At 42.1% G+C, this 26,801-nt stretch overlaps 2 protein-coding genes across 2 annotated transcripts; both read right to left on the bottom strand.

Annotated features, from left to right (window-relative positions):
- Nucleotides 1-1,703: 1,703 nt before the first annotated feature.
- tmie (transmembrane inner ear) lies at nt 1,704-11,450 on the bottom strand (the record flags this gene model as incomplete). The annotated part of the gene is made up of 4 exons (XM_079750743.1): nt 1,704-2,017; nt 6,339-6,488; nt 7,512-7,629; nt 11,340-11,450. The coding sequence occupies 4 exons, from the start codon at nt 11,448-11,450 to the stop codon at nt 1,704-1,706; spliced, it is 693 nt and encodes a 230-aa protein (XP_079606869.1).
- An 8,140-nt stretch (nt 11,451-19,590) lies between these two features.
- On the bottom strand, nt 19,591-25,011 carry ccdc13 (coiled-coil domain containing 13; the record flags this gene model as incomplete). The annotated part of the gene is made up of 12 exons (XM_079750740.1): nt 19,591-19,738; nt 20,483-20,545; nt 21,718-21,812; nt 21,899-22,099; nt 22,486-22,662; nt 22,794-22,955; nt 23,081-23,185; nt 23,688-23,801; nt 23,886-23,969; nt 24,147-24,289; nt 24,415-24,563; nt 24,809-25,011. 12 exons carry the CDS (start codon nt 25,009-25,011, stop codon nt 19,591-19,593), a joined length of 1,644 nt encoding a protein of 547 aa, XP_079606866.1.
- Between the last annotated feature and the right edge of the window lie 1,790 nt (nt 25,012-26,801).

The following is a 26,801-nucleotide window of genomic DNA, read 5'->3' as shown; positions in this document are numbered from 1 at the left end:
ATGTGTTGTGTATTTTTTATTTGTAACAATGAGTGTGGGTGTTTTGTAAATGTGTTTACAGTTTAAGGAGCATTATCACTTTTACCAAAGAAAGTTACTACCTTTATTCAGTGTTATTTACAGTGCCCCAATTTTTAATGTCTTAAAAGTTGTTAGGTAACAATATTGTCACTTGAGAAGAAAATGTGTTAATATGAAATAGAACCCCCCCCCCCCAAAAAAAAAGCATTTTATTAATGGGTTTTGATGTCATCCTGATCACTGACAAGTTAGTGTAACTTTGATTTGGTTCTGCTATACGAGGACAACCGTTGCTTGGCACAAACTATAATCTTGGTCTTTCTGCTTCTTGTTTGCATGACACGGGGAAAGAAAGGACGTTTCCTCTCACTTTTATTCACACTTTTGTTTGCCTGAAGCCGAGGGTGTCACTGTTAGAAGAAGCCAGCCGTTCAGCCTTTCATGGTGACAGTTTGTTGTGTCCACTATGACCCTTCTGCTGGCCTCCCCCTGACTCCGCTACTGTTTCTATTTTGGTTCTCACCCATTGGCTATTGGTCCACATGGTAAAGTCGACTAAAGCCCATTGTGCGCTTGGCTCACAATCTGCTGTGATGGGAAATAAGATGTGACTGCCTATCATGGGAGCATCAAATAAACCATGAGTCTTAAGATGGCAAAATCCATTATGAGGAAACTTCCTTATTCAGCTTTTTAGCGTCTTGAAGGTCTCTAACGTGAACTTAGAGGTCTTTGCAAGTGATTAAGATGTATGAGGAGTAAGGAAACCAGATTTGTAGCTATTGCTGCTTGCTAGTGCTCATGTGTAGATACTATTCTCCTGGTCTATGGGGGCTGAGGCTGTGGCAGGTCATATGCGTCTATGGTCAGAGTTGGCAAGGTTACACACCCCAGACGAATCTTAAATCTTATGTAAAAATAAAAACGAGACAAAATGACAGTAAACCGTACATTCAACCCTTGTTATTCTTTAGAAAGGAAAAAACATTTTAAATGAAGCACTTTAATGAACTACAATACAGTATTTTGTTTTCGATTGTACTTTGTAAATTGATTGTGTTTTGGATTCAAGTGTATAACAGGGCAAATTGTCATAGAGCTAAGGTTAAAGCAATTGTTTTCAAATACCTCTCATAGAATAAAAAGTTGATTTTCTTTATTTATATCATACTAAAATATATATATATATATATACATTCATTGTTCATAAATATGATTTTGCTTCTGATATGTGGAGAATGTTTGCAAGAGACCATTGCTTGTTTTGTAGTCGATTGTTATTCAGGCAAGTTAATACATGTACATTTGGAATCAAACAAAATGGTGTTTGCTGTTTGTGTATTGAAAATAGCACAATAAATATATAAATTTTACTGTATTGCTCTCTTGTTTACTTATAAAACATGCCTTGGTGGGAAATATAACAAAGTTGCAGACACAAGACGCAATTCATCAATAGAACAACATCTTAAAAAAAATGGAGATCCTTTTTATTTGTTTTAATTAACAGTATGTACAAAACATAAAAAGCATCCGAAAGTAGGCCTACCCAACATTGGATAATATGAGGTTTGTTTACTCGTGTTTCCTTTCGCAGCATTGCCAGCTTTTGTCCGTAGAAAATTAGAGACTGTCCATAGAAAATAAGAGTCTTTGTTCTCCATTTAAATCCTGTCAGCAGGTCACTTTTTAGCACCTCCTTTCTTGGCTCCGCCCTTGGCCCCGCCCTTACCTCCTTCCTTGTCTCCCTTTTCTCCTTTGGCCCCTCCTTTCTTGGATCCACCCTTCTCAGCCTCCTCTCCGTCCTCCTCGTCCTCTGCCTTCTTCTTCTTCTTCTTCTTCTTCTTCCCTTCTTCCTCTGAATCCTCCTTCTCTTCCTTCTCCTCCTTCCCTTCCTTTCCTTCCTTCCCTTCCTTTCCTTTCTTGTTCTTCTTCCCTTCCTTGCCGTCCACCTTGCCGGCCACCGTCTCCACCTCCTCCTCCGCCACCTTCGCAGCTGCGACCGAAAGAAAAAGAGCAAGGTTGAAGAAGGAGAAAGAAAACGCTTCAATCTCTTCACAAAAACACCAAACACACACCTGGTACCACGGCAGCCCCCCCTTATTCACCCCACCCTATCTGCCACAGCAAGCCAGGCCAGCGGGAAAAAGGGAGAAGGCATCTAGGAGAGGAAGGCTTAAGTAGGTCATGTTCTAACGGAGGCAGAGAGGTCTCTATGGGTCCTAATCAACATGGTCTGTTTGTTCTTCTAATAGGATTGTAATGAGCGCCTAATGACGAGACATGCAACTCGGTATGTCCAGCAGACTCAGAGGCATCCCAGGCGGCTGGTTCACTCTGCGCTATATTGAAATATGGATGTGGAGCCACGTCACGCAGTATCAGCCTGAAGGAAAGCAGTCTGACAAGTTTGGGTGTGTATTATGGCATATCGAAAAGGTATGTCCATATTCCACTTTGGGAAAACTATATAATTTCAATAATTGCACCAAGAATATTGCATAACTTGTGCTAAGATTTGTCTTTAGATTTCTAGAGACACAACCAGGTATTTCCTTCTAACCAGGTAACAGGTTAAAATAAATATGGCATATGTTGTCTGTTTAAAAGCATAAAGCATACATAAAGCATAGTATATGCCATTGCTTTGGATTAAGTAATCAGCATATGACTCATGTTGTAATTTCATAGACTGGAAAGAGCAAGAAAGGTATAGAGAGTTAGGGGGGAGACTAACACTGGTGTCTCTTTACACACCGCCGACATTTGCTCAAGAAAATATGACTCAGTGGTCACGTTTTTCCGACATTCTCAGGGTAAATATCCTACGGTATCGGTCAACAGGAGCCACGGAAATACATGTGAAAAAAATGACAGTGTCTTCTATAAATGCCTTGCTTGTTGTAATGCTATCCATGTCCATGAAAACCTGCATACCAATTAATTCATATATTCCCCATTTTACAGCAAGTTCAGCAGCCCTTACTCTCTGTGTAATTGGTTAGCTTTAAAGCTGTGGATCAATGAGGGAAATATTAAGTTCTGCACCCTCTGCCCACGGAAAATGTGACAGTGTGAGAACAAAAAAGACTATAATTCTGTTTGTATATATATATATATATATATATATATATATATATATATACACACATAGATCATCTATCATCGTATTCACACAATTGGTATAGGTCGGAGGGGGAAAGGCCTGAAACACAGCATGAAACCCCTTCCAGCAATTATATTAGCACTGTTGGGTTTGCTGTTGATAACACCTCTTATTCTTGACATTGGCGTGGATACCCATGCTATTCTCTGCCATCATAGTGAGGGAGAGAGGAACGCTAAAGCCCATTTTGAGCTAGTGAGAGTCACTCACAACCTTATTACGTTAGCTGTCACCCACAGATAGGATTCCTTCCCCTTTTTCCTTCCCTTCGTCTCCCTTTATCTCTCTCTGGTGTATTATGATGTGTGTGAGTGTGTGTGCGTGCATGTGTATGTGTGTGTTTCGGGGAGCTAGTGAGGTGCAGGTGTTGAGATGTGATAGAAAGATATAACCTGTCTGCTTTAACAAAGACTTTTCAGCCGTGGTTACTGCAGAGCCACGGTCAAGGCAAAGGAGTGATTGCTGCCTGTTGGATTGGATGTTTTTGAAAAAATCCATACAGGATTTAGCTTGATTTGTTATATGTATCTATTCATTTATTTATTCCTCAACAGGTGCAAATGCTGCACGGCAGATATTTGTGAGTCAAAGCATGAGTGATATTTATGTGGTGATGATTAGAGAACCAGTGACGAATGGTTTAATTATTTAAAATAAACTCCATGACTTTCTCACTATTTTAATTTGAACCTTGGCATGCCACAGATGAGGTTTTAGGTCATCACAGTTTGACACAAATGGTAATTTCCTTTCTGTTAACAAACATTTGGGGGCCTGCTAAATACAAATTGCATGCGCATTTGTATTTATTCCCTAGCAGGCATAGTAATAATAATAATAATAATAATAATAATAATAATAATAGTAATAATAATAATAATAGAGTGCATTGAGTTCCATTCCAGGGAGAAGTGATTGTGTATCCGTTCATCCTGTCACTCTGTAATGGCAGCAGCTCATATTAAAAACATGTTATCCCCTCCACATGGGTGATTACATTTATGGAACGGACAAGGATTTAGCCAAACGCATCAGATTATCCCTCGATAAAGTACGAGGTGAATGACTCCCTCACTGTGCTCTATTAGGCCTCTCTGTTATTATGGGATATTATTATCATAGAAAGCGATTATATGGTTTTATGTATGTACACACATATTTAAATATAACTCAGGGTTCACCGACTTCAACTCACTATTAACTTTTCATTCCTGTGTGAGAAACACATTGGTCATGACTAGGCAAATAAATACTTTCATGAAGAAGGCTTTCTGTGTCTTTGTGCGTCATAATCTGTCAACGACAGACCAAAGCTGTCAGCCCACATCCGTCACAATATTTGACCTTTGAAAACCTCCAAAAAGGATCCAAATGTATAACAAAGAGAAGGAAGATGATTAGACCTAAATATCTTTTCTGTAAAGTTGGTGTCGGCCAGATGAAAATAATAAGTATAAATAATAAGTTATACTACAATTAATCTTTATTCAACGTGAAGAAGCAAAGACCACAAATAGAGAAGAAGACAGAGAAACTGACAGACAATCACACAGAAAACAGAAGTGAAATAAGACAGGCATCATACACAACACGTAACATATCTAAGTCTAAATAATGTACAATCAGGACACGAAGTTCCGCAACGATTAATTTAACGATTAAATTTAATTTTAGACTACTAAGACCACAATGTGCATGATCTCTCACAGCAGCCTCTATGCACACGAACCGGTGCTAAGAGGATTACAATAAAAAAAGGACCATCTTCTAACATAATGGCATGCAATAATAGGCACAGCTGCACTCACATACATATTTCCGGGCAAAAGAGAAAATGATTTTTCGCAAAGTTTCTATATAAAGCACTAAGTGGTGCATAAATATCATGAGCCTGACAACTGTCTGACTAAGGGGCGTGGATGTCTCTCTGTTCCCTTCTCCAGGTGGAGGGAGCACCCCAGCGGTCGCATTAGTAACACAAAAGAGGCACAGAGAAGACACCCAACATACACACTTTGCTTTCAACGCATTCCTCAATCTAAAGGCGGCATGGGGGCCTACAGTCTAAATCAACGCCAGAAGGAAGAGGCTGAGGTAGAGGAGGAGGAGGAGGAGGAGAAGCAAGAAGGGAGAAGAGAAGGGAGGAAGAGGAGGAGGCGGAGAAGGGAGGAGGATGAGGAGGAATAGTAAGGAGGAGGAGGAGAAGGGCGGAAAAGGAGAAGGGAGGAGCAGGAGGAGACGGAGGAGGGAGGAGGATAAGGAGGGGGAGGAACAATAAGGAGGTGGAGGAGAAGGGAGGAAATGGAGAAGGGAGGAGGAGGGAAGAAGAAGATGAGGAGAATTCAGAGGAGGGAGGAGAATGAAGGAGGATGAGAAGGGAGGAGGACCAAGAAGGGCTGATGAGGAGGAGAAGAAAGGAGGTGGAGAGAGGAGAAAGGAGGAGGAGAAGGGAGTAGGAATGAGAAGGAGGAGGAGGGGGATTTAAGAATAGGAAAAGGGAGGAAGAGGAGGAGGAGTATAAGGGAAGAGGAAGGATGAGGGGGTAGGAGGTAGATCAGGCTGTCTCTGGCAAATCGAGTGGAGTGTTGTTCTCCTCCTCCTCTCTGACAACTGGAAGATCGCTGCTTTCAGTGCTCTGAAGCTGGACCTGCTCAGAGACCGTCTGCACGCTGGCCAAAGACTCCGCTAGAGGACGGGGAGAGGGGAGAGGAGGAGGAGGAGGGAATTGAAGAGAGGCCGGGGAGAGGAGAGGAAGGACGAAAAAAGAGAATAGAGATAGGAAGCGGAGAGGAGAGGGAAAGGGAAATGGAGAAGATGAGAGAAAAGGTTGAAAGAAGGAAAGAGAAGCAGAGAGTTTCAAAGAGGAGAGGAAGAGGTGGGAAAGGAAGCAGGAGGAGAAGGAAGAAAAATAGAGAAGGGAAGGACATAACAGGCCATAGGTATGAAAGAGATGAGGGGAGGAAGGAAGAGGAGAAGAAAAGAGTGTTAAACAGAAAAATAAGTAGTAAAGTAGTTAAACAGGAAAACTAAAGCAAGAGAGAAGGGAGTGATGAACACGTTCTGCTATTGGTAGACAGCCGCCTGCGAAGCAACAGGGTCACCGGTTGCAATATTCGAGGCAACATGTGAAGGAGAATCCAGAAGCACTTACACCCTGGGATCTCGGTCAGTTCGCTGAGCGGTGGGACGGTCTCCAGTGTGTCGGCGTAGGACTTAGCAGCAAGTCTCTGGGCGTTGCGCGCCTCGATTTCCTTCTTGGTCCTGGGGATTCGGCATTTGAAGATGCAGCATAACGTGATAACTGAGGTAGAAAGGAGCAGAATATAGACAGCAGGAGAAAGGGGTCAGAATCCATAATTTCTCTGGAATACATGGATTCTCACGTTCCTGCGGTCACGCTGTAGAAACATCAATAGAAAAAAAAGACAATGTCCAATAATTGGATTTTGGAGACAGCAATCAGGTCATTTAAAACAGACTTAAACACGTTATGTCGTCATTGCAAAAAAGGTTTTTATTTTAACCACATAAATAAACATCAATACAAAATCAATTTATAATGCAATCACAAACATAGACTGTGTTTATTCTGCACACGTTTTTCTCACGTGTTGTTTTTGGTTTTTTCTTAAACCCAAAACAATTAAGATGCAGAAGCTATGGCATTCAGTCATTGTTATCTATTTTACCCTGATGTTATGGATGCACTTATGATACAGTAGTGATTCATATCTGAATCACTGGCTCCCTAAATTATAGTGTTGCCCTTGTGAAACTATAACATATATTTATATTACAATGTTAAGACTTGACTTGCTGGTCATTGTTGGATCACTATATATATATATATATATATATATATACATATAAAGTTAGAACTGCACTGCTTTGTACCCTAATGTGCTTGTCTTTGGAGAGAACCCGGGCCCCCAGAGCAAGACCCTGGTCTATATACTCGGTAGAAGAACCCGCCTAATGCACTCAGGCCCGGGTGGATTTGAACCCATAACCTCCTTGCGGTGAGTGAACTGACCAAACTACTGACCTACTTAGTCATTCAGCGGATACCATCGATGCAACTAATGAGGAGTGAGGCATTTTGGGAATGGACGCATGTGAACGTTAGACTGCAGACGTTGGGGTTTGAACCCTGAACCTTTCAACCCGGGGTGGAACGTCCCAACCTCGACCTGCCTCCCCCTGACTAATACATGGGTTGGCAAAATACGTAAGTCACACCAGTTCATTGCGAAACTGTAATGCATCAATGTAATTTTCAAGCTAATTTTCAATGTAAATTTCAGGAAACAGTGCTTCTACTTACCAACCGTTAAACCGAACATAGAGAAGATGCCAATGACCTGCCACAGTCTCAGCCCCCAGAAGACCACCGTCTCCGAGTTGACGGGGTCGGGCTTCTTCGGGGGGTCTGTGGGTAGGAGCTGGGGGATGAAAGGAGCAGGAAGAGGTTCATTTATGCGTGTAGTCTCTTGATAAGGAACATTGCAGACCGGGTCACGCCCCACGTGTCTTTACGAATGGGAGCATTTAAGATATTCCTCGAAGGCAGTTGACTGAATATGCTGAGCACCGGTTCAAAAGGTGGCGGTGCCTTTCATGAGATAGAGTGGGTCTGAGAACCAGTCCATGACTTCAGGCTGTAAAAGAGACCTTCAGAACACTGAATAAAGGCATTTTAATGTAGCTCTCTCAATAAATCACTCATTATTGTCTTTCTCCTGTCGCCCACATCTCTATATCTTAATATCTATCACCATAGGCTTACAACACACACACATACTCAGAGAAACATTCAGGCACACACACACACACACACACACACACACACACACACACACACACACACACACACACACGTATTGACAAAAAATAGAGATTTATTGTACTATAGCTGAAATCTAAAAATACGAAGTAAAAGCAAGAACAACTATGAAAGGATATGAATATAGAATCTTTGATGTATACTACTCTATAGTATGAAAGCATGTATGTACTTGAATGCTACAGCTATTTGGTTTCGATACAATGCATTGGAAAAATCCATCCATCAGTATTGAACTATGTTTCTAAGAGAGCTAGTTTGATTTTCTTAGCTGACAGATTAATAATGATATATTGTTACGTATTTTAAACACATAAGCTACCCACACATAGCCACTAGGAAGTATGATCGAACACATAAGCTACCCACACATAGCCACTAGGAAGCATGATCGAACACATAAGCTACCCACACATAGCCACTAGGAAGTATGATCGAACACATAAGCTACCCACACATAGCCACTAGGAAGTATGATCGAACACATAAGCTGTAATTACGGTACATAGCCACTAGGAAGCAGGATCCGACATATAAGTTGCAATAACTATTCCAGCCACAGAGGGCAGCACCTTTAGACAGGTGAGGAGGGCGAAACCAATACGTCACATAGGCCACGCCTACTCGTTATTAAAGCAGGAACTGAAGCCAACGAGATCAGAAACATCCGGCAGTCCATACTAGGGAGTAAGGTACAGAGGCCTGCTGTTTGTCGCTCACACGCGTGTCCATACAATTCCCCTCCTTTTGCTTCATAGTTACCATACTGAAATACTTTAACAAATAAAGTGAGTTAAAAGCGATCCGGATTAGACTACTTTCTTTAAGAACGCAACATTAGCCTACTAGAATATCACACAGCCCTGTACATAATGATTTTAAGCATACTCAATATAGCTTTTAGGTCTACATTCGGCATTCATAACCCTGCCATGTTGAGAGGGCTCTCGAGACTTGTGGTAGTACTTGTGTAAAATCCTAAAATAACCTCAGCTAATGACTCTTTTTTTGCAACGTCTAGTTGTGGGAGTTTCAAGCACATCAACTCCCTATGATGACCAATCACTTCACGGTGAATAACAAAACAACAACCAAAAAAGCATTACTGCCAATGCTCCTACGCTTCCAAAATGTGTGCGGTGCTTGCGATATGACGTTGTGAAGTACAAGCCGTTTTATGTTTCATACATAGCGCAAAAGGCAGGAACTTTTCATTTGAGCTTGATGGGAGAAAACACCCGCTTCAGTGATCCCCAATATTCACTCACCTACATAAAACACTTGAATGCGTGATGCTCATTTAGTGAGTCATAATCATATAGAAGTCCTGTTTTGAGTGAAACCACTAAACATGTCAGCAAAATCTGTGTGTAAAGGAAGTAGCGCCACTAAACACATCATGCAAACAAGCTCCACATGCTTAGCAGTCAAAACGCACACTTTATTCCTCTAACTGGGAATAAATTATACTTTTTCTCCTCACCATGCTAGGTGTTTAACCACACTAACCAAATTAGTTTCTTCTGTCCTCCTTGTATCAATTCAATCGTTTCATAATGATTGAATTCATTCATTCTTTCGCAAACTTAGCTAGCCTAGTTTATGATATAGCAATTTAAAATACAGATTTACACTGCTTTAGAGGTTTTTGTTGTGGAAGTAGGCATTTGATTTCCCATGGCTGCATTGCAAAATAATTAACGAGAGGCTATGTTTGAAATTAGATCGACGTCTAACTTGATAACGTAAACGACCTCCGTTGTCTTTTCATGCCCTCCAACGAACGGGGGTGGCAGACAGTTTGTGTTCTGAAAACGAAAAAAATGAGCCAACACCAATTGCAAAATAATAAATATAAATATATACCCATATATATATGTATATATATATAATGCTTTAAGCACACCACCCAATGTGCTGTCAGGGTCCGATGCGTAACTAGACAAGAGCTGTGTTGCGGTGACCTCAGGGGGGCGGCCCCCACGCATATGTCGCATTGAATCATAGGAGGTCGCACGGTGGTGGCACGCTCACACGCTTTAGCACTCGCACGCGTGGTGCACATAGTTGGCTACAGGTGTGCAAAGAAAAAGAAGTAAACAAATAAAGTAGCAAATTGTATAATGTTAAGCTAATGCTAATACTATAGGGGGATTATAGGAGGATTGTTAGTTAGATCCCTGCTCCTCCTAGCTAAATGTCAAGATGTCCCTAAGCAAGATGCCTAACCCTGACTGCTCCCTGCTGCCTTCTGTGGTTGACAATGCCATCGGTAAGGAATGTGTGTTTGAATGGGTAAAGCGCTACGAGCGGCCGCTGGGGAGCAAAGCGCTAGTTAAATGCAGTTGGTACACCATTTGAAGAACATATTTATGTGCTATGGAAGTTAAGCTACCCAAATGTATAAAACCATAAGAACATCACAGAAGGACATGTCTTTGTATACATCTGTGTTTCTTTCTGCCTTGTTCAGCTTACAAATTTAGTGATTTAGTGCGTGGGTCCGCTACAGGCTACAGCCAAAGTAGTTTCTTTGGCTGTATGTAAATTCCCATTAATTAAATTTTTGAATCACCATAGCGTCAGTTATGCTATCATTACACAATGCATATGCATTTTGTGACATACAAATGAATCTGATACATCACAATCAAACAACCATTGTTCAGTTGAGGTTTATAACAGCACAATCGTTATATAATGTCCCCTATATTGTCTCAGCCATCTAAAAATGAATCCATCAAAGGCAGACATGGATACAGAGTCTATGGAACGGCTTCGTTCAGCGCAGGTGTTGTCGTGTTTTGTCGGGCCAGATCCCACTAGTTGTCATGTAATATGTTACCTGCCCTTCCCCGTACTTAGCTTGTGTCATCATCCTGATGGTTACCTCACACACACACACACACACACACACACACACACACACACACACACACACACACACACACACACACACACACACACACAGCTCAACCGACTGCTTTGCACGCTCTCAGGTTATCAAACCGACGCAAACAAAACAACAGTTTGATACTGGTCGCCCCCCCCCCCCCCCCCCCCCCCCCCCCTTTATTTATGATCCTTTTCCGCGGACCCATGCAAATGTGTCGGGTTTCATTGCGAGTGCGTTCGGTCTTTGTCGAGCCGTGCCGGGCTCGTTCAGCAATAAACACACAAACATACATTCATCATGCATGAAGCTAGACCTGCTCAAGCCATGCGGGACACCAATGGTGCCCTCCCCCCCCCCCTTTCCGCCTGCCTGTCCCCGGGGGACAGGCAGGCGAGTGACGCCCGTGCTCTTACCTCTGGGTCGGGGATCTGGGACAGCACGGAGGACCAGCAGTGAGCCAGCAGCAGCGCTCCCCAGCCCAGCAGCACCAGCTGGCGGAGACGCCCAGGCCGATGCCCCGCCATCCTTCTCCCTTGTTCCTTTCGTCAACCCCCTTCCCCCCCCCCCCCCCACCCCCACCCTCACACTTATTATCCTGCCACCAGGACCCTGCTCCAACCCCCCCCCCCCGCCTTCTTTCGCTCTCTCTCTGCTGGGCCGATGACGCCGCGTCCTGCCAGACAGCACCACAATGGCCTCCGCGGGTGATTGAGGGTTATTACGGCTGCGCTGACTGCTCCCTATCACTGAGCCCAGTTACGCTCCCCGCCGCTCCGCTGCTCTGGCTCCTGTGCCTCGCTCTGCCCTCCCTCCGATCAGCCAGCGAGGAGGACATGGTGGTGTGTGGGAGCCGCGCAAGCAGCCAAACGGGAACTCTTTCTAGTCGAGGGCAGCTGATAGAAAGGCTTCACTATACCAGAGTCCAGCTCGCTCGCTCGCTCGCAGGGGACATTAATTAGTTAGGAGTCCTGGTGTGGTTTACCGATGAGCCTTCCTGCTAGGAACAGGCGGTGTACATAGGATGGGGGGATGGGCAGTGTGGTCACTTAAGGGTCAGCTTCTCAATAGGTGTGGCTTCAAAGCTTTGAAATGACATCTGTTTGGCATTGATGTGACCTGGTATTCAAATATTATACATAAGTGGAGGAAGAAACACTTTTGGTTACAGCCTTGGCTTGTAATATTGTAAATATTTGATCATAATAATAATAATGACATATAGTCTTGAGAGCAATCTTTATCGACCTAGTGACCCATGAAATTGGCAGTTGGAAAGGTTGCACACGTTGGATTCGATGACTTTTGGGAAATGCTGGCCTTGCTCGACTATGCTGAGGTTTTAGTATTTCAACGAGATACAGGAATAGAGTCTCTACTACTCTCTAGTCTGTAGTAACGAAAAACGGGAGCCAGGGGATTTTTGTACAGGGAAAAATATTGATTAGTTGCTGGCTGCAGAAAAGAATGCAATGCGATTATTCATGTTAATGCATCTTTGGTTAGGAAACAGATGATATGAACTGTCTAGGATCAATATCCATCTGCACAAAAATAATGATGGCTGACAATGGTGTATTTTGCACAATGTTACCATCGTGCTCATAGCATCAGCCCCTTTTTAAGGTTACATGAAAACATGCATTGAAATGTGGCAAATGTCAGGTGAAACGTGTGACCGTAATGTTTTGTCAAAATTGGGACTCTCTCAATAGCAAAGAATATGCGTTTAAAATTCTCTTCCTCTGGGCTTCTTCTGAAGTCAATCGGCTTTGACCGAAGGAAACACACACTCAGGGACAAAGTCAAGTCAAACCCCATCCCTTAATCCCAATTGTAGAAAGGAGCTCAGCAAAGGCCGGTTTCTTCTCCCTTTAGTTCCTTTGAAGCAAGCCTTCTTATCGATATGCATGAAGCACAGACTTCTTAAAAGGACTGACAAGACATCTTTCTAATAGGTTAGCCAGCAGATAATAGACTATTTTATTTTTAGCACTGCCTTTTGATTAAATTTGAAGGCTATCAACCTTTGAGGATGTGGCCTGATTATCATAGGCCCAAACCCAAAATGAGCCCTGAGGACTAAGTACTAAGGACTCACAGGCCCAATCCCAATGTCCGGACTCAAGGACTCACAGACTTTATTGCGCGTTCTCGCGAAATTATTAAGGCTTTAGAGCTGTCCCAATGTCGAATTCCAAAGGGCGTGAGGGTTTGAGTCCACACTTATCGAGCCCTTTCCGTGAGTCTGCATCAGTGCAGACTTCGCCTAAGGAAATTACCCACAGTTCAAAGTGTTGTGACATTTACCGCGTAGACCATAGGGAAATCCGGACATTAGGAAGGTAAACAACAAGACGACCCTACTGTCAATGCACGATCAGATGGGAATTTCAGCCTTATTTTAATGAGCCGATCATTTGGATCAGCTCACCAACAAGAGCCGGCTTTTTTGCTCCCAAACGGCTATTCATATTACTACTTATACCTTTATAATTCAGCCAAATGTAGCCCAATCTGATTTATGCTTAGTACGTGTAGGCCAATAATCACCTAAAGTATTCAATACATCCTTTATACTGAAGTATTCAAAAGTAAAAAATATATTTTCTAATATCAATAAATTGCTGTAGCCGATTGTTTTCATTGCATTTACAAAATAAAAAAAAAAATGAAAAAAATGAGAATTCCCAAACCGGCAAGTGTCAGCAACATCTTTGTCATTAAACGTTGCCAAGGTTACATGTGCTCTTGTGAAGTGCTGTCCCAATCCCATATATACCTATCTGAGGCCATGTGGCCTCACACTCGCTCACTTGGCACCTGAGATCCGTGAGTCCTTAGTCCTCAGGGCTCACTTTGGTATTGGGCCACGGACTTAATTGATCTCAGGTGCTAAGTGAGTGAGTGTGTGAGGCCACATGGGCTCCGATAGGTATATATGGGTTTGGAACAGCACTTCACGAGAGCACATGTTACCTTGACAACGTTTAATGAGAAAGATGTTGCTGACACTTTGTTGCTGCTGGAATTTTTGGGAATTCTCATTTAGACTTTTTTGTTTTTTTTGTAAATGCAATGAAAACAATCGGCTACAGAAATTTATTGATATTAGAAAATATAATTTTTACTTTTGAATACTTCAGTATAAAGGATGTATTGAATAATTTAGGTGATTATTGGCCTACACATACTAATCATAAGTCAGAACGGGCTACATTTGGCTACAAAAGGCACAAGTAGTAATATGTTTGGGAGCCAAAAGAGATGACTCTTGTTGGTGAGCTGATCCAAATGATCCGGCACACTAAAAAAAAGGCAGAAATTCCCATCTGGTCGCGCATTGACAGTAGCGTTGTCTTGTTGTTTACCGTCCTAATTTCTGGATTTCCCTATGGTCTCCGCGGTAAACGTCACAACGCTTTGAACTGTGGGTAATTCCCTTAGGTGAAGTCTGCAGTGCACTGATGCGGACTGATGCGGACTCACGGAAAGGCCTCGCTAAGTGTGGACTCAAACCCTCACGACATTTGGAATTCGACATTGGGACATCCCTAAAGCCTTAATAATTTCGCGAGAACGCGCATCAAAGTCCGTGAGTTCGGACATTGGGATTGGGTCACATAGTGCCCCATTGCTGCTTATGAGTCTGAGTTGGGGTTTGGCCTGAGGGTCAAGGCGACACAAATCAAATCATAACTGTCAATACAAAACGTCAGTCTAGATAAGGATTTGATCTTTTGAAGATCAGATATAAAAGTAATGTTATCGCCAATGTGTGTTACATTATTCACCACCATTGCTTCCAACCCTCCACATAGGCCTTTATAGTACAAAGAAGAACTGCTAACCACAACCAACCTCAGATCAAATGACTCCTTTTTACAGAATAGATTTAACTCCTAATTTGAATGGTTGGTCTCCCTGGTTGGTCAGAATGCATACATGTCCCTCTCCAAGATGCTATTAGTGATAATGTAACACATGCTCTTACTCCAGAAGACACAGAACAACCTTTCACGCCACATAATCCTCAAATAGCCTTTAGAAGTTCTTATCAAGGTCAGAACCAGCACGGGCAGAGCTTCACCGTCATGGCCACCAGACTGTAAACAATCCCCCTTCAGCTCAGCTCATATCATACAGATTCATCTGCAGCCATTTTGGTCTACCTCCTATTTGACTCCCTAAAAGATATGTAGAGCTATCTAACAAAATTATATTAGTATTTGACTTTCACAGTTTATTTACCATTTGAATTTTGAAACACGGCAAGTGCTGTTATATTATTATTCACTATGCTATGAGGGGTACATGGAGTAGAGCACCACAGATCTTACGCTTCAAAAATCAATTATGGTACTTTTGACACTTGCACTTCAAGCAAAAGGACACACTTGGCATCGGAGGAAAGCAACAGATAAGATATACTTTATCAATCCAAGACAGGAAAAGCAATGGGTAGTCATATCTAATCTTTAGTCATCTAGTTTGCAAAACAGAAAATACTTGGGGAAACAAACTCCAGTGATAAGCAGATGGCTGATCTGACGTCACCCCCCACAGCAGCCGAGATGCAAGGAAGAGAAAGAGAGCAGCTCAGTCTCCCAGGTCTAAATATCACAGTGTATCGAGATGGAGACGTCAATTAGCAGACCGGCCCACCAACTGCTCCATTAAACTCCAGGCTAAAGCTGTCTTTGAAATAGAGCATCAAGCTCATTTGTCACCTGGACCGAATTATAACGGATATCTGCCTCACCGGCGGCGATCATGTTATTGACGACAATAAACGAAGCAATGATTCAAACATCCAGCTCAACTTTCCCCTTCCCCGTTTAAAAAAAGTCTTCCGCCTCTGACTTCAGTGGACGATGTGCATTTTTCTATTGTAAATATAAATGCAGACAATCTTCTTTTTCTTTTATCATTTACTGGATTTGATACTGTGTTAGCATGTACTTCAATTGATACCTATTCAAACTGCCGGATGGCCGTTAACAGCCTGAAAAACAGCCGTGCACTCAAAATAAGAACTTATTCATCCGCTAAATAAATAAATACGTAGATAGAATTATGCTGAGCCTAGCATTGGATTTTGCACTATTAATCCAAAATCATATTTTTTTAATTTAAGAAGCACTCAAATGTTCAGTGGAGTGTTGGCTGAGAAGTTGTGCTTCTCCGGACCCTACTGGAAATGGCAATTATTCAGCTGAGACTGGTGGTGAAACCAGTTCCTCACCAGGAGCCCAGGGTGAGAAAAGCTATGTGAGATTGTTGGTGTCTTGCTAGAAGTAACAGGGTGTACATCTGGTGATTGCACTTCCAGCACACTGTGTGTGTGTGTGTGTGTGTGTGGTGAGGAGCCACTGGCAGGCAGTCTTAAACCTCAGGGCAGCAGGGATGTTTATGGTGGTACGCATATATGGGTGCAACATTAAAATTTAAACTTTTAATTCCATACACAGTTGTTTTTGTTTCTTTTAAGTAGGCCCTATACTTGTTTAGATGTTTGGGATCTTAGAAGGTGCAGCAATTAGACAGGCCTATTTGACTACTGATGTAGTGAACTGAAGTTACTCTCTGTTTCAGTAATAATGTCAATAAATATCCCTTTACCAATTGTCATGCACGTAGACTACGTCTCTACAGTAAGCCTAAAGTAACGTGTCAATTTCATAGATAAAAAGGATAATATTCAAACCTGTCTTTTCAAGGCAAAACGCGTGTTGCATAACATTACCGTTCAGCCTCAAGTCAAATTAGCATTTTTTCCTCTCGGTTGTGTTTGACTTAAAGATCAAAATTATGAGCCGGAACGAGCTGCAACGAGCTGCCCATCAGTGGTTGACATGGCTGTCCACAGTGCCATCTAGTGATACTGGCTCAGTGTTGACACAGTCACTGGCTTCCTGTTTTCAGTTACATTGTGGTGCTCTGAGGTTTTCCATGAATGCCAACTTAAATACATCTCACTTTTTACTCAGATGCTAATCAATTTGCTGGGTAAACTAAAGGCAGGTCAAATGGTTGGCTGTGAGCTTTTTATAACAGCCTTATATTTAAAGGTGATGTAGACAAAAGAGAGTAAGTTGGTGATTTCCAGCAGGATTATGAGGTTTGAGTTAATGGGTTAGAACATATCCACGTGAATCCATACCCATAAATCCATACCAACGTCAGGGACTGTGGGAAAGGAAAATATATTTGATTGAATGTGGCTTGTTTGAACATCTGGTCAAGCATATATCCAGCTGTGTCCGTGTAAAGATATCACCGTTTTCATTTGTTTCTTTACTGTAAATGTGCACATTAAGCCTTGACTGTTTATTTTCTTTCCATTACATGTAAATGAGGTGCCACGGCGAGATGAATGTACTCTCAGAGAGACACTAACCGTTTACCGGCCCCGAGAAAAGTTCACTGATTCCTTCTCCCTTACGCCAGTGGCTAACTTTAACCTCTGCGTTCACGGCTCCCACTGTTGACTTTAGTTTCTGGAGGCAGTCAATGGTCTGCAAGAAGAAGCATTGGTCCAGAACGAGGGAATACCTCTGAGGAGGAAGATGGAGAAAGGAGTCATTCAAAGCAGGAATGACAAATAGGGGAGGCTGTTTACGTACGGTGTGTTTACATAAGTTTGTGTTTGGTTTGGTGGGTTATTGGGCATTTTGGAATAAATCTACACCTTTCTGCGCAGCACAGCTCCATAAAACAATATTAAAACTGTTTGGTGAAAGTCATTTAGTTGGAAGTGATGACACTGTTTAATTAACGAAATAAACAAGATCAGGACATATCATCATACATATGACAAAAGTCACAGTTGTCAATAGGAACACTGTTTTGTAACTTACTGATATGGGTAGTACTATGGTGTACTAGTACTGGACACTAGTATACTAGTACTCTGTTAGAATGTATTTCCTTAAAAAACAAAGCAAAAAAACTATTTTGATGCATGACATATTGATCAACTTTATATCTGAATAAAGATATTTCCTGGTGAGCAGTATTTAATCAACAACTACAAAGGATTTAAATCTATTTATTCTCCATGGTGTTGATATAGAACCCTATTGACTCCAACACCAATTGTCATTGGTTGACACGAACAAGACAATTGGCTGACGCCGCTTCTTGCGTACTAATGGCACTAATGGCGGCAGATAGTGAACGGTAAATGAACGCGGGCCTCACCTTCCGTCTGGGAGGTATTTTCAACACAAGAAGTTTTTTGTCTCCCAGCATAAAGGCTTTCTTCATTGCTACCAAAGTCTGATATTTTTGTCTTGTGGCACTTTCTCAGAGTCCAGTGGGGACCTGCCAATCTCCCACAGGCTTCTGGAGGCCATAGTGCGGTATTTGAAGCAGAACACTAACTCAGCCATGCTTTTAAATTAAGCGTGATGTGGAGGGAGGGAGAGGAGGGGTTTGCTGACGAAGGCCGTTTGGCGACATTGGAAACAAAATAACCGGTAGGTGAATCTGAACGCAGAGGACACTCCCTGCCGGGGTGTTGGAGCTACGATAGACCATCATTCTAAAAGTGGGCTCGACTCTTTTTATCCAAACATGACACAGTAGAAATGCTTTTGAAATGTGCCTGGGAGGGAAATTAAAAAAGCCTTTCTCTGTAGTCATGAGATTACAAATCTGTTTGAGGTTGGAAGGAATTAGCAGTATAAATAACACACACACGCACAAACACACACGCACACGGTCTCACACACACACAGATACACACAGTTGTGCTGTTAATTAAAAGTTGGCAGGCAAGAATTATAAACATTTAGTCACTCAAATGCTAGGCTTCCTTTATTGTCCATAATAGTATAACATTATCGCAGTAAGCTAACCATATGCACTATGTCATTAAGAACAATTCAGGCAGTAAGTAAGCGATGCTAAAGGTTGTCGTCATGTTATGTTAATGATTGCGAACGCGGCAAAGCAACGCAAAGACATGTTGGAGCCTATGACTGAGAAATTATTTCTGCAATCAGCTGTAGGAACAACTGCCCTTAGGGGTTAAGAGGATAAGACACTTAGCTCTGAGTGACTTGATTGAGTTAATTTGAAGCACAGGGGAGCAACCGGAGACTGTCAAGGAAACAAGGCAAAACATAAAAAGGACCTAATGAAGATGAAGTGTGTGTCCCATGAAAACAAAAAGACCCCCCCCCCCCCCCCCCCGTCTCTAGCAGACCTGACAGGAAGACGGCGGGCCTCTGCGGCTCCTCTCGCTGGGAACCAGCAGGGTGTTGCTTATGGTCTCCCTGCTTGGCTTGCCTTGCCTTGTTAGTGCGCCTGCAGGAGAGCGCGCTTGACCTGGCTCATCATGTCACTCTCCAGCTCCAGGTCCTCCCTCACCCTTTCCCAGACGACAGCCCCTGGCCGGGGTGGGGGAGGAGGGGTGGTGGTGGGGGAGAGACAGACCAACATCTCTGAGATCATCTGATCCTCGGGTCAAGAGAAGCAGCCGCTTTTCCTCTTTCTGTTTGTACCGCGTCTGCAGCTACAACTGTTTGTGTGGTGCTTGTATCCAGTGGTTAAATCCTACAAATAAGCCACATACCAAGAACATTCAAAATAAATAGGGTTCAACTAAATCGCACCGCACTTTTGGTCAGGCTATTGAAAGCGGAAATTGCAAGATTGCATTCACTTCCTGCTGCTGGCGTCACGAGCGGATGTTTTCGCTGGATCTAGCTTGGCCTTCTCCAGCTGCTGCTCAAGGATCACTGCCTCACGACGAGCCTCCAGGGACCTCTGCTCCGCCTCTGCACACCGTATCTTCACCTCCTTCTCTCTGCAACAGAGGAACCCAGGAATTCACATGGGCTAGAACATGATTAGAAAATAGGAATAGAAAAGAAGGTGGCTGAGGTGTATCCAATAGGGAAATAAGAGTCCAAGCAGAAGCTAAAGAGAAGGGATATTCTAACGGTGAACTGGTATAAATGTGTTGGTCTGAATTGTATAGTTGTGTTCTACGGTGTGTCCTTCCATTAACGTCTGGATGAAGAACTTGTTTTTCTACTTTCTTTTTCTCTTTCTTTTTTTCTACTCATTATCATTATTTCGGTGCAGCTCCAGGTTGGTATTTCCACTTCTGACAGATCGGATGAATTTGGTTTATGATCTAAACAAAGGTGTATGGCTAATGAGACTGACACAAACACTTTGTCTAAGAGATGAAATGACATGAAACAGACCCACGTTGTATTGTTATAGTTCTACAAAGCATTAGGACAAAATTGATATAAATAGTGTTCATATCGCAAAAACAAGAATTGTTACTTTTCCCGAAGGACTTGTACTAGCTCGGAGAGTCTGTCTTTCTCCACACTCGTTGCATGGTAGAGAGCCTTGTATTCATACTGGGTCGTGGTCAAATCAGCTGAACAGTGAGGACACTTCAACATCCCTGAATCTCTGACAAAGGGGAGCAAAATGAAGAAAACCTTCAGTTAGACGGATAGTTTGTTAGCCTTGTGTGAAACACAGTGTACCAGTGCATTGGGGTAAAAAAACAAAAGGCTTCTGATCTTACCCTAACTCCACACTGCTTCCTAGATTTGAAGGCACAAGTTGATGGCCATGTTTAGAAACCGGCCTGGAAACAGAAGATAAATGCATTAGTCAGCGACAATGCCTATAGACCCCTTTTCAGTTAGTAAACAATAACTTTATTTTGTGGGCAGGGTTTAGGGTGGAGGTACAATAATCCCTGACGCTAAACATTTTTTTTTTTTACAACTAACATTTGTAAAGGGGTTATTTTTACATCTTGATGAAGTAAGGACACAGAGCTGAGGTCTTCATCCTCAACACCACCACCATATCTAAGAGGTCTATTTTGACCGATGGTATAAAATACGGTGTCCAAAGTTCAGACACAATCAAATAGTACTGCAGAATTTGACTCATCCTGACTAACCTAATTTAACCGCAAAAACAAACACTTGGCAATAGCAAAATGGCAATTCGATTGCATTATATCCTGGTATAGTAGAAAACGCTTTAAGGAGAACAACCGTAATTTTAAAATCATCAAGTGGCTGACTCTGATCGCAAAAGTGAAACTGTAGGATTATTTGAGACTTTGCTATACAACATGAATAGATCTCAGCAAAATATATTCTATAGAGCTATGTTTATTGTAACTACAGCCCATTATTTGAATGGGCCTCCAGTTGTTGCATTCTTTTGCCTCCAGCCAGCACTGTGTTGTAATGAATTTGTCGCCTGAAATAGGGTCTATAAGGAGTGCAGAGCAACTGTGTCTCTAGTGTACATCTTAAGTACTGATTAAAGACGCATTTCAAACTGAGAAATGATCCGGTAGAACGTTGGAGCTTTTGGAAGTAGGTCGAAAACTGGGCAGTTTTGTGCCTTTTTGTCCCCTTTACATAAAACAAATGACCCTTTTCAATACCAACGTTAAATCGCTAGAGCTGCAGTTATTTATCATACCTGTTTACATGGATTCAAAAGGACAGCAGTTAATACATTCAGTGAAATATTTTAATCAGACACATTCAAACTAATTATTAGTTACCTATGCATAGAGGTCATACAGAGGGAAACTTGTTTTACTCTCTGTAAGGCCAGTTTTACAGTAACTGTGTTGTAAATATTTTTGGTGATTAGGGCTAGGGAGGGTCACATGCATGAACACAACATCAACAGTATTTTACTGCCCAAGCCAAATTCCACTGGAGTTCCAAATACCCAGCTTAAAGTCAAATACAGTGGCAACAAATCTCCTCGGATGCCTTGCTATACCGTGTAGAAGTGATTATCTTGCCGCTGTCTCCCTCTACTGGCAGATTCTGAGTATTGCAGGTCTGGAAGCTGGACTGGCTCCCCGTATCTTCTCTCTGCAACCGTTGAACATAACAATTTCTTAGAGCTCTTGGGCTGATTAAAGAGTTTGAGCGATTGATTTCACTTTCTCTTTGCGTACCTTTAAGGAAAGCTGTTGAATCTCCTTCTCTAGTTCCTTGACCTTTGCTTCTTTCTCAGCTACCAACTGCCCAAGCTTTTGGACGAGGGTATTGCGTGGAGTGGTGTCAGAGTTGCCCAGGGGCACTTGGGTGTTCTGGCTCTGTGCGTCTTGCTGTTGACTGTGCCTGGCCAACACCTCCTGCAGACGGGTCAGCTGTTTCTGACAAAACAGGATGAGACACAGTGGGATGACAACAAACACCCCAAAGGCAGGAGGAAGGAGAGGGCTACAAGTCAGGGCGGGGTTGAGAGTTTCGGTCATATTAAACCTTGAAATCATAGAAAATAATGAATATGTTTATGAATAAAATATTTGATTTATTATCTGTATGGATGTACTTCAGTGTGTATGTGTCTGTGTGTGTGTGTGTTTGTGTGTGTGTGTGTGTTTGTGTGTGTGTGTGTGTGTGTGTGCGTGTGCGTTTTTTATCTAAATACAAAATGTTATAGAAAGCCTTCTGCACCTGCTAACTAAGTTGAACTAATTAATTAGTATTGATGTTATCCTCTATTGATATCGTGTGTGAGTCTGATTTCAACCTTTACCAGTAAAGTGTCCACAAGCTCATCATCGTGTTTCCCCTTGTCCAGGAGGGTGGATATCTGAACCTTCAGCATTTTCATTTCCGCAGTGAGAGATTTATTCCTGGCCCTGGATGCCTCGAGCTTTGTCTTGGTTTCCTTATGGATTTCCAAGAGCCCCTCATACTCTGCTGTGAGCCGCTGTCAGGCCATTGCAAAGAAACAACAAACCACTCAGAAACAAAGCGAAAGTGAGCTGGGTACCATGTCCCAAGCCCCATCATTTCAATGGTTTTCCCCTGGGATGACCTCGGTTATCGTGCCCAACACACCTCAAATGCCTCCCTCTTCTCCTTCTCCATGTTGCGGATGTGCCCCAGGTTCTTGTCCTGAGGGGAGGTCTTCTGAAGGACCCTTGCCCCCAGAAGCTCGTCCTCCATGCTGCCGTGCTTCCGCTGCGTGGATGCAGCCAACTGCTGCTCAAGGTCTCGCATCTGGCCTCGAGGAAAGAAAACCAGCACACATCTGTATCTTCATGAGGATCTGGAACATGTTCACGCCCACAGAAAGGGCTGAATGATTGCAGACATTGTTATGGAGGTCTTTTATTCCTGCTCACCCGTGACTGAAGCGCTAGAATCTGCTGAGAACGTCCTCTGAAGCTCCCCGGACTGCTTATAAGTTGTTGAAGGTTGACCTCCTCTCCTACCTCACTCAGCAATGCCTACCAAAAGAGGACATCCATGTGGTTGGACAAAAGGTTGTTAACACTACAGTTTATCGGGCGGCAGTCACCGAGATAAAATGACCACAGCAGACCATTTAAGAGGAATCCTAGCAAAGAGACGCAATCTATTGGCTAATAGAACACGTCTCTTTGCTTGGATTCCTCTTGTGATGTGACTACCACCTTGTAGTCACAAGAAACCTAAAGCTCAGTCCAGCCTATTCAGATGTATGGTTCCTTGAGGGTTGTCATAAGCTACCTGGCATCATAGGATCTGCAGAATCTCACTGTATTTAAATAAAACATCTGAATGAACCCATTGCATAAACAGAAGTGTGCACTTGTTGTATTTTTAGCTCTCTTTATCACTTATGTGCTTAGCTTTTGTTGATGAAGTTTGAACTTTAGGTTCATGAATGTTGACTGTCTTCATCCTCACTTGTAATTCGCTATGAATTGCAATTACTGTACTCAATGTCTTCATGTAAATGCAAATTACCTTCTGAGCTACTTTCACCTCCTGCTTGGCAGCTTGAATCTGGTTGCGGTACTCTGTCATTTTGAACTGGGCAGCCGCTAATTTATCCTGCAGGGATTTCTCTGCAGGACTGCTCTGTTGGAGAGTAGATGAGGTTATGCATTCAAAGGAGCCACAAGACCCCCTCCTCCTGATTGATTCTCCCTGTGAAATCTATACCTCACAGCCTTCGGAGGACCTCGAAACCTGTGTCAATCTGGTGTCAAACTTTTGGCCAGGAGTGTGAACTGCAGCATCTTCTACCTGTGGAAGGGGTGAAAGAGAAAACACATCAGATATTTGTGCTGATGTAATACGTTGTATAAACCAAAGTATCCCATTGTGATTATTGAGTGATACTTTTATAAATGATGATGACATTAAATTTGCTGTTGAAAGGCTTAATAAAAAAAAATGAGTCTTATTCTAAACTTCAGTTACCTTCATCTCAAGCTCTCTGATATGTTTGTTGCCGTGCTTTATTTTAATTGTCGCTCTCTCAACTTCAGCTGTTAACTCTCTGTTCTTTTTGGAAAGCTCAACAATCTTGGCAGCTGCTGCATCCCCCGCAAGACCAAATGTGCCTGGATATAAAATCATCTATCACGTAATTATGAAAACGTTCATTCATTTGAAAACCTGTATTTTAAAGACGCAGTGTGCCAGCAAGTATTTGGCTGTTGTTGTTATTGTTGTTGTTGTGTGATACCTCCAAGAGCCAGTCGCTCCTCAGATCTCTTCTTATTCAGGTGATTTATCTCAAAATCCTTCTCACTTGCGAGTTTGAGGAGACGGCCATTTTCATCACGGAGTTCTCTCACCTGATCGAGCAACTGCTGAATCTCATTCTGTAACAAACTATGAACAGGCAATAATATATATGATGCATCCCCACTTGATCTGAAATACATAACTTCATCTGAACCCACACCTTTACATCTTTGCCATATCGTACTTGTTATGTGCAATTACTATGCAGTTGAATTTAAACGTATTTTTGTCAAAATTGACTTCACATGCCTTAGTGTTGAAATACGATGTGTGTCACAATATGTTATCTATTCAACTTTTGAGGGGGTTCTACCAATGCATCTGAAACGTACCTCTCCTTTGGGTTTAGATGTGGATGAGGATCAGAGGCTGAGCCTTGTTCCGACAGGTGCAGGTTATCCTGGACTTCTGCAGTCTCGTGTGTGACGTGCGTGTGTGGTCTGGGTTGGTTTTTTTGGAGTCGTTTCTTCTGCTGATTCTGCAGGGCTTGAAACTGCTGTCTTAATGTGTCGTTCAATCCGTCGTCATCCTCCATTATCTGAAGGCCACACAGAAAACGTTTTATGTGTTTTATGGAGGCAGGCAGATCCGGCACTAGTTATGGCTCCAAATGTTTATAACGGCAATACCATTTTATCTACCTGGTAAAAAAAAAAATCATTGTGAATATCCGTAACTTGGTCGCTGTTTCGCAACACCGCAAATCAACACAGATTGAAAAAGTGGCTTTTGGTCAACCATATTGAATTCAGAAACTGCTTTATTCAGTGATAATAATACAACATATCGATAATAATCAAAGGACGGCCCTAATTATAATACATTTGTCACACTAGCTAATTTATTGTTGTTAGAGTCAATAAGTTAACCATATTGAAAAAGTGATTGCTTAATACCCAACCGCCTTGAGGGAGGTTGGGTATTAAGGGTAGTACGTCTTACCTATTATTATTATTTAGTGGCCACCAATGAGGTAAGTCTTGAGCTCCTCCAAGTATAAAATTACTTCCTCGTCCAATCGTGTTCATCCGTAACCACAGCAACGGCACTGACTTCCAGGCCACACGCAATCATGTTGATGGTCTCGCGAGATTGACTTTCAACATCAAGGATGCTGTGACGATGTTCTAGGATGGGAAGTCATAAATATAAATTTTGTTAATGTTCCACCCACTCAGGGTAAAGCCCGGAGAAGGAAACAGATGACAAATAATGTCTTACTTTCAATCCACCACCTGCAAGATATAAGACGAATCAGAAGTTTAAACGCTCAGATATTCAAAAACATTATAGGACCAATATATCAGTTTAATGAGCATCCTTTAGATGTATTTCACTGTATATTATTTAAGCAGCCGTTTATTTTCCATTAATTTAGGCTGTTTGTAGTTTGTGACACATTTAGTAGGATATTAAGCAATTTCAAATGACAACATATGAAATTGCCGCTTCTGTTTATTATAACTACAGAATTCAGATACAGGTCGAGGTGGGAAACAAAATAATGTTCAGTCATGGTTATGTGGTTTGTTTTTGTAGCTCTTTCTCTCCCGTTGAATCTCTGTCCCTAGTGTGCATGTCAGGTTTAATTGGATTAAGGGGAATTAGATATGCAACTGGAGAACATCCTGGTCAGTGAGTTGCCACCTTCATCTCACCAAACAAGATGCATCTTTGTTTTCATAGTTACCTTGTAATGTTAATAAATGTCTGCTTAAATCTTCGGGATAGTGATTGACATCAGTTATTGAGCTGCAGGATTCCTCCCTTTATTATTTTTTATCTCTTATAAATTAAGAGAATATTTTGTTGATAGTACCGTTTCTCTATGAGCCCTAACCTAAGCATTTTGATAACAATTTTGCCCAAGTCAGATTCCTTATATCACTTTTGCACTTTATCTTGTTTTTTTAAACTTGGTCATGCTTCTTTCTCTTCTCTAGAATTTTGGAGTTACTCCACTTTTGAATGTGTGCTTTTCATTGTCTTCACTTTTTATGTCGCTTTGGATACAAATTTGCTAAAAGCATGTTTTCTGTTTGAATAATTTTCATATACCTGTAAAGAAGTATAGACACTGAAAATAACCAAATCTTTTTTATTTGAATGCAATTGTGAAATGGAAATAATTTCGTAAGATGCATGACCAAATCAGAATTGGCAGGCAGACAATCCAACAAACAAATTATATTTCACCATTTGCGAGCCCTGAACTCCCCTTCGACCCCCTGGCCTTAAAGGCGTGTCCATGGTCCTGGTAATAATGAGACGCCTCGTCAGTGATGACACTCATGCTTACGCGTGTTCCCGACAGCAACCGTTCAT

This window comes from Pollachius pollachius, assembly GCF_949987615.1.
Source record: "Pollachius pollachius genome assembly, chromosome: 14".
NCBI classification, from domain to species: domain Eukaryota; kingdom Metazoa; phylum Chordata; class Actinopteri; order Gadiformes; family Gadidae; genus Pollachius; species Pollachius pollachius.
Note: the sequence above shows the minus strand (reverse complement) of the source record. Positions and strands in the feature narration are given on the sequence as shown.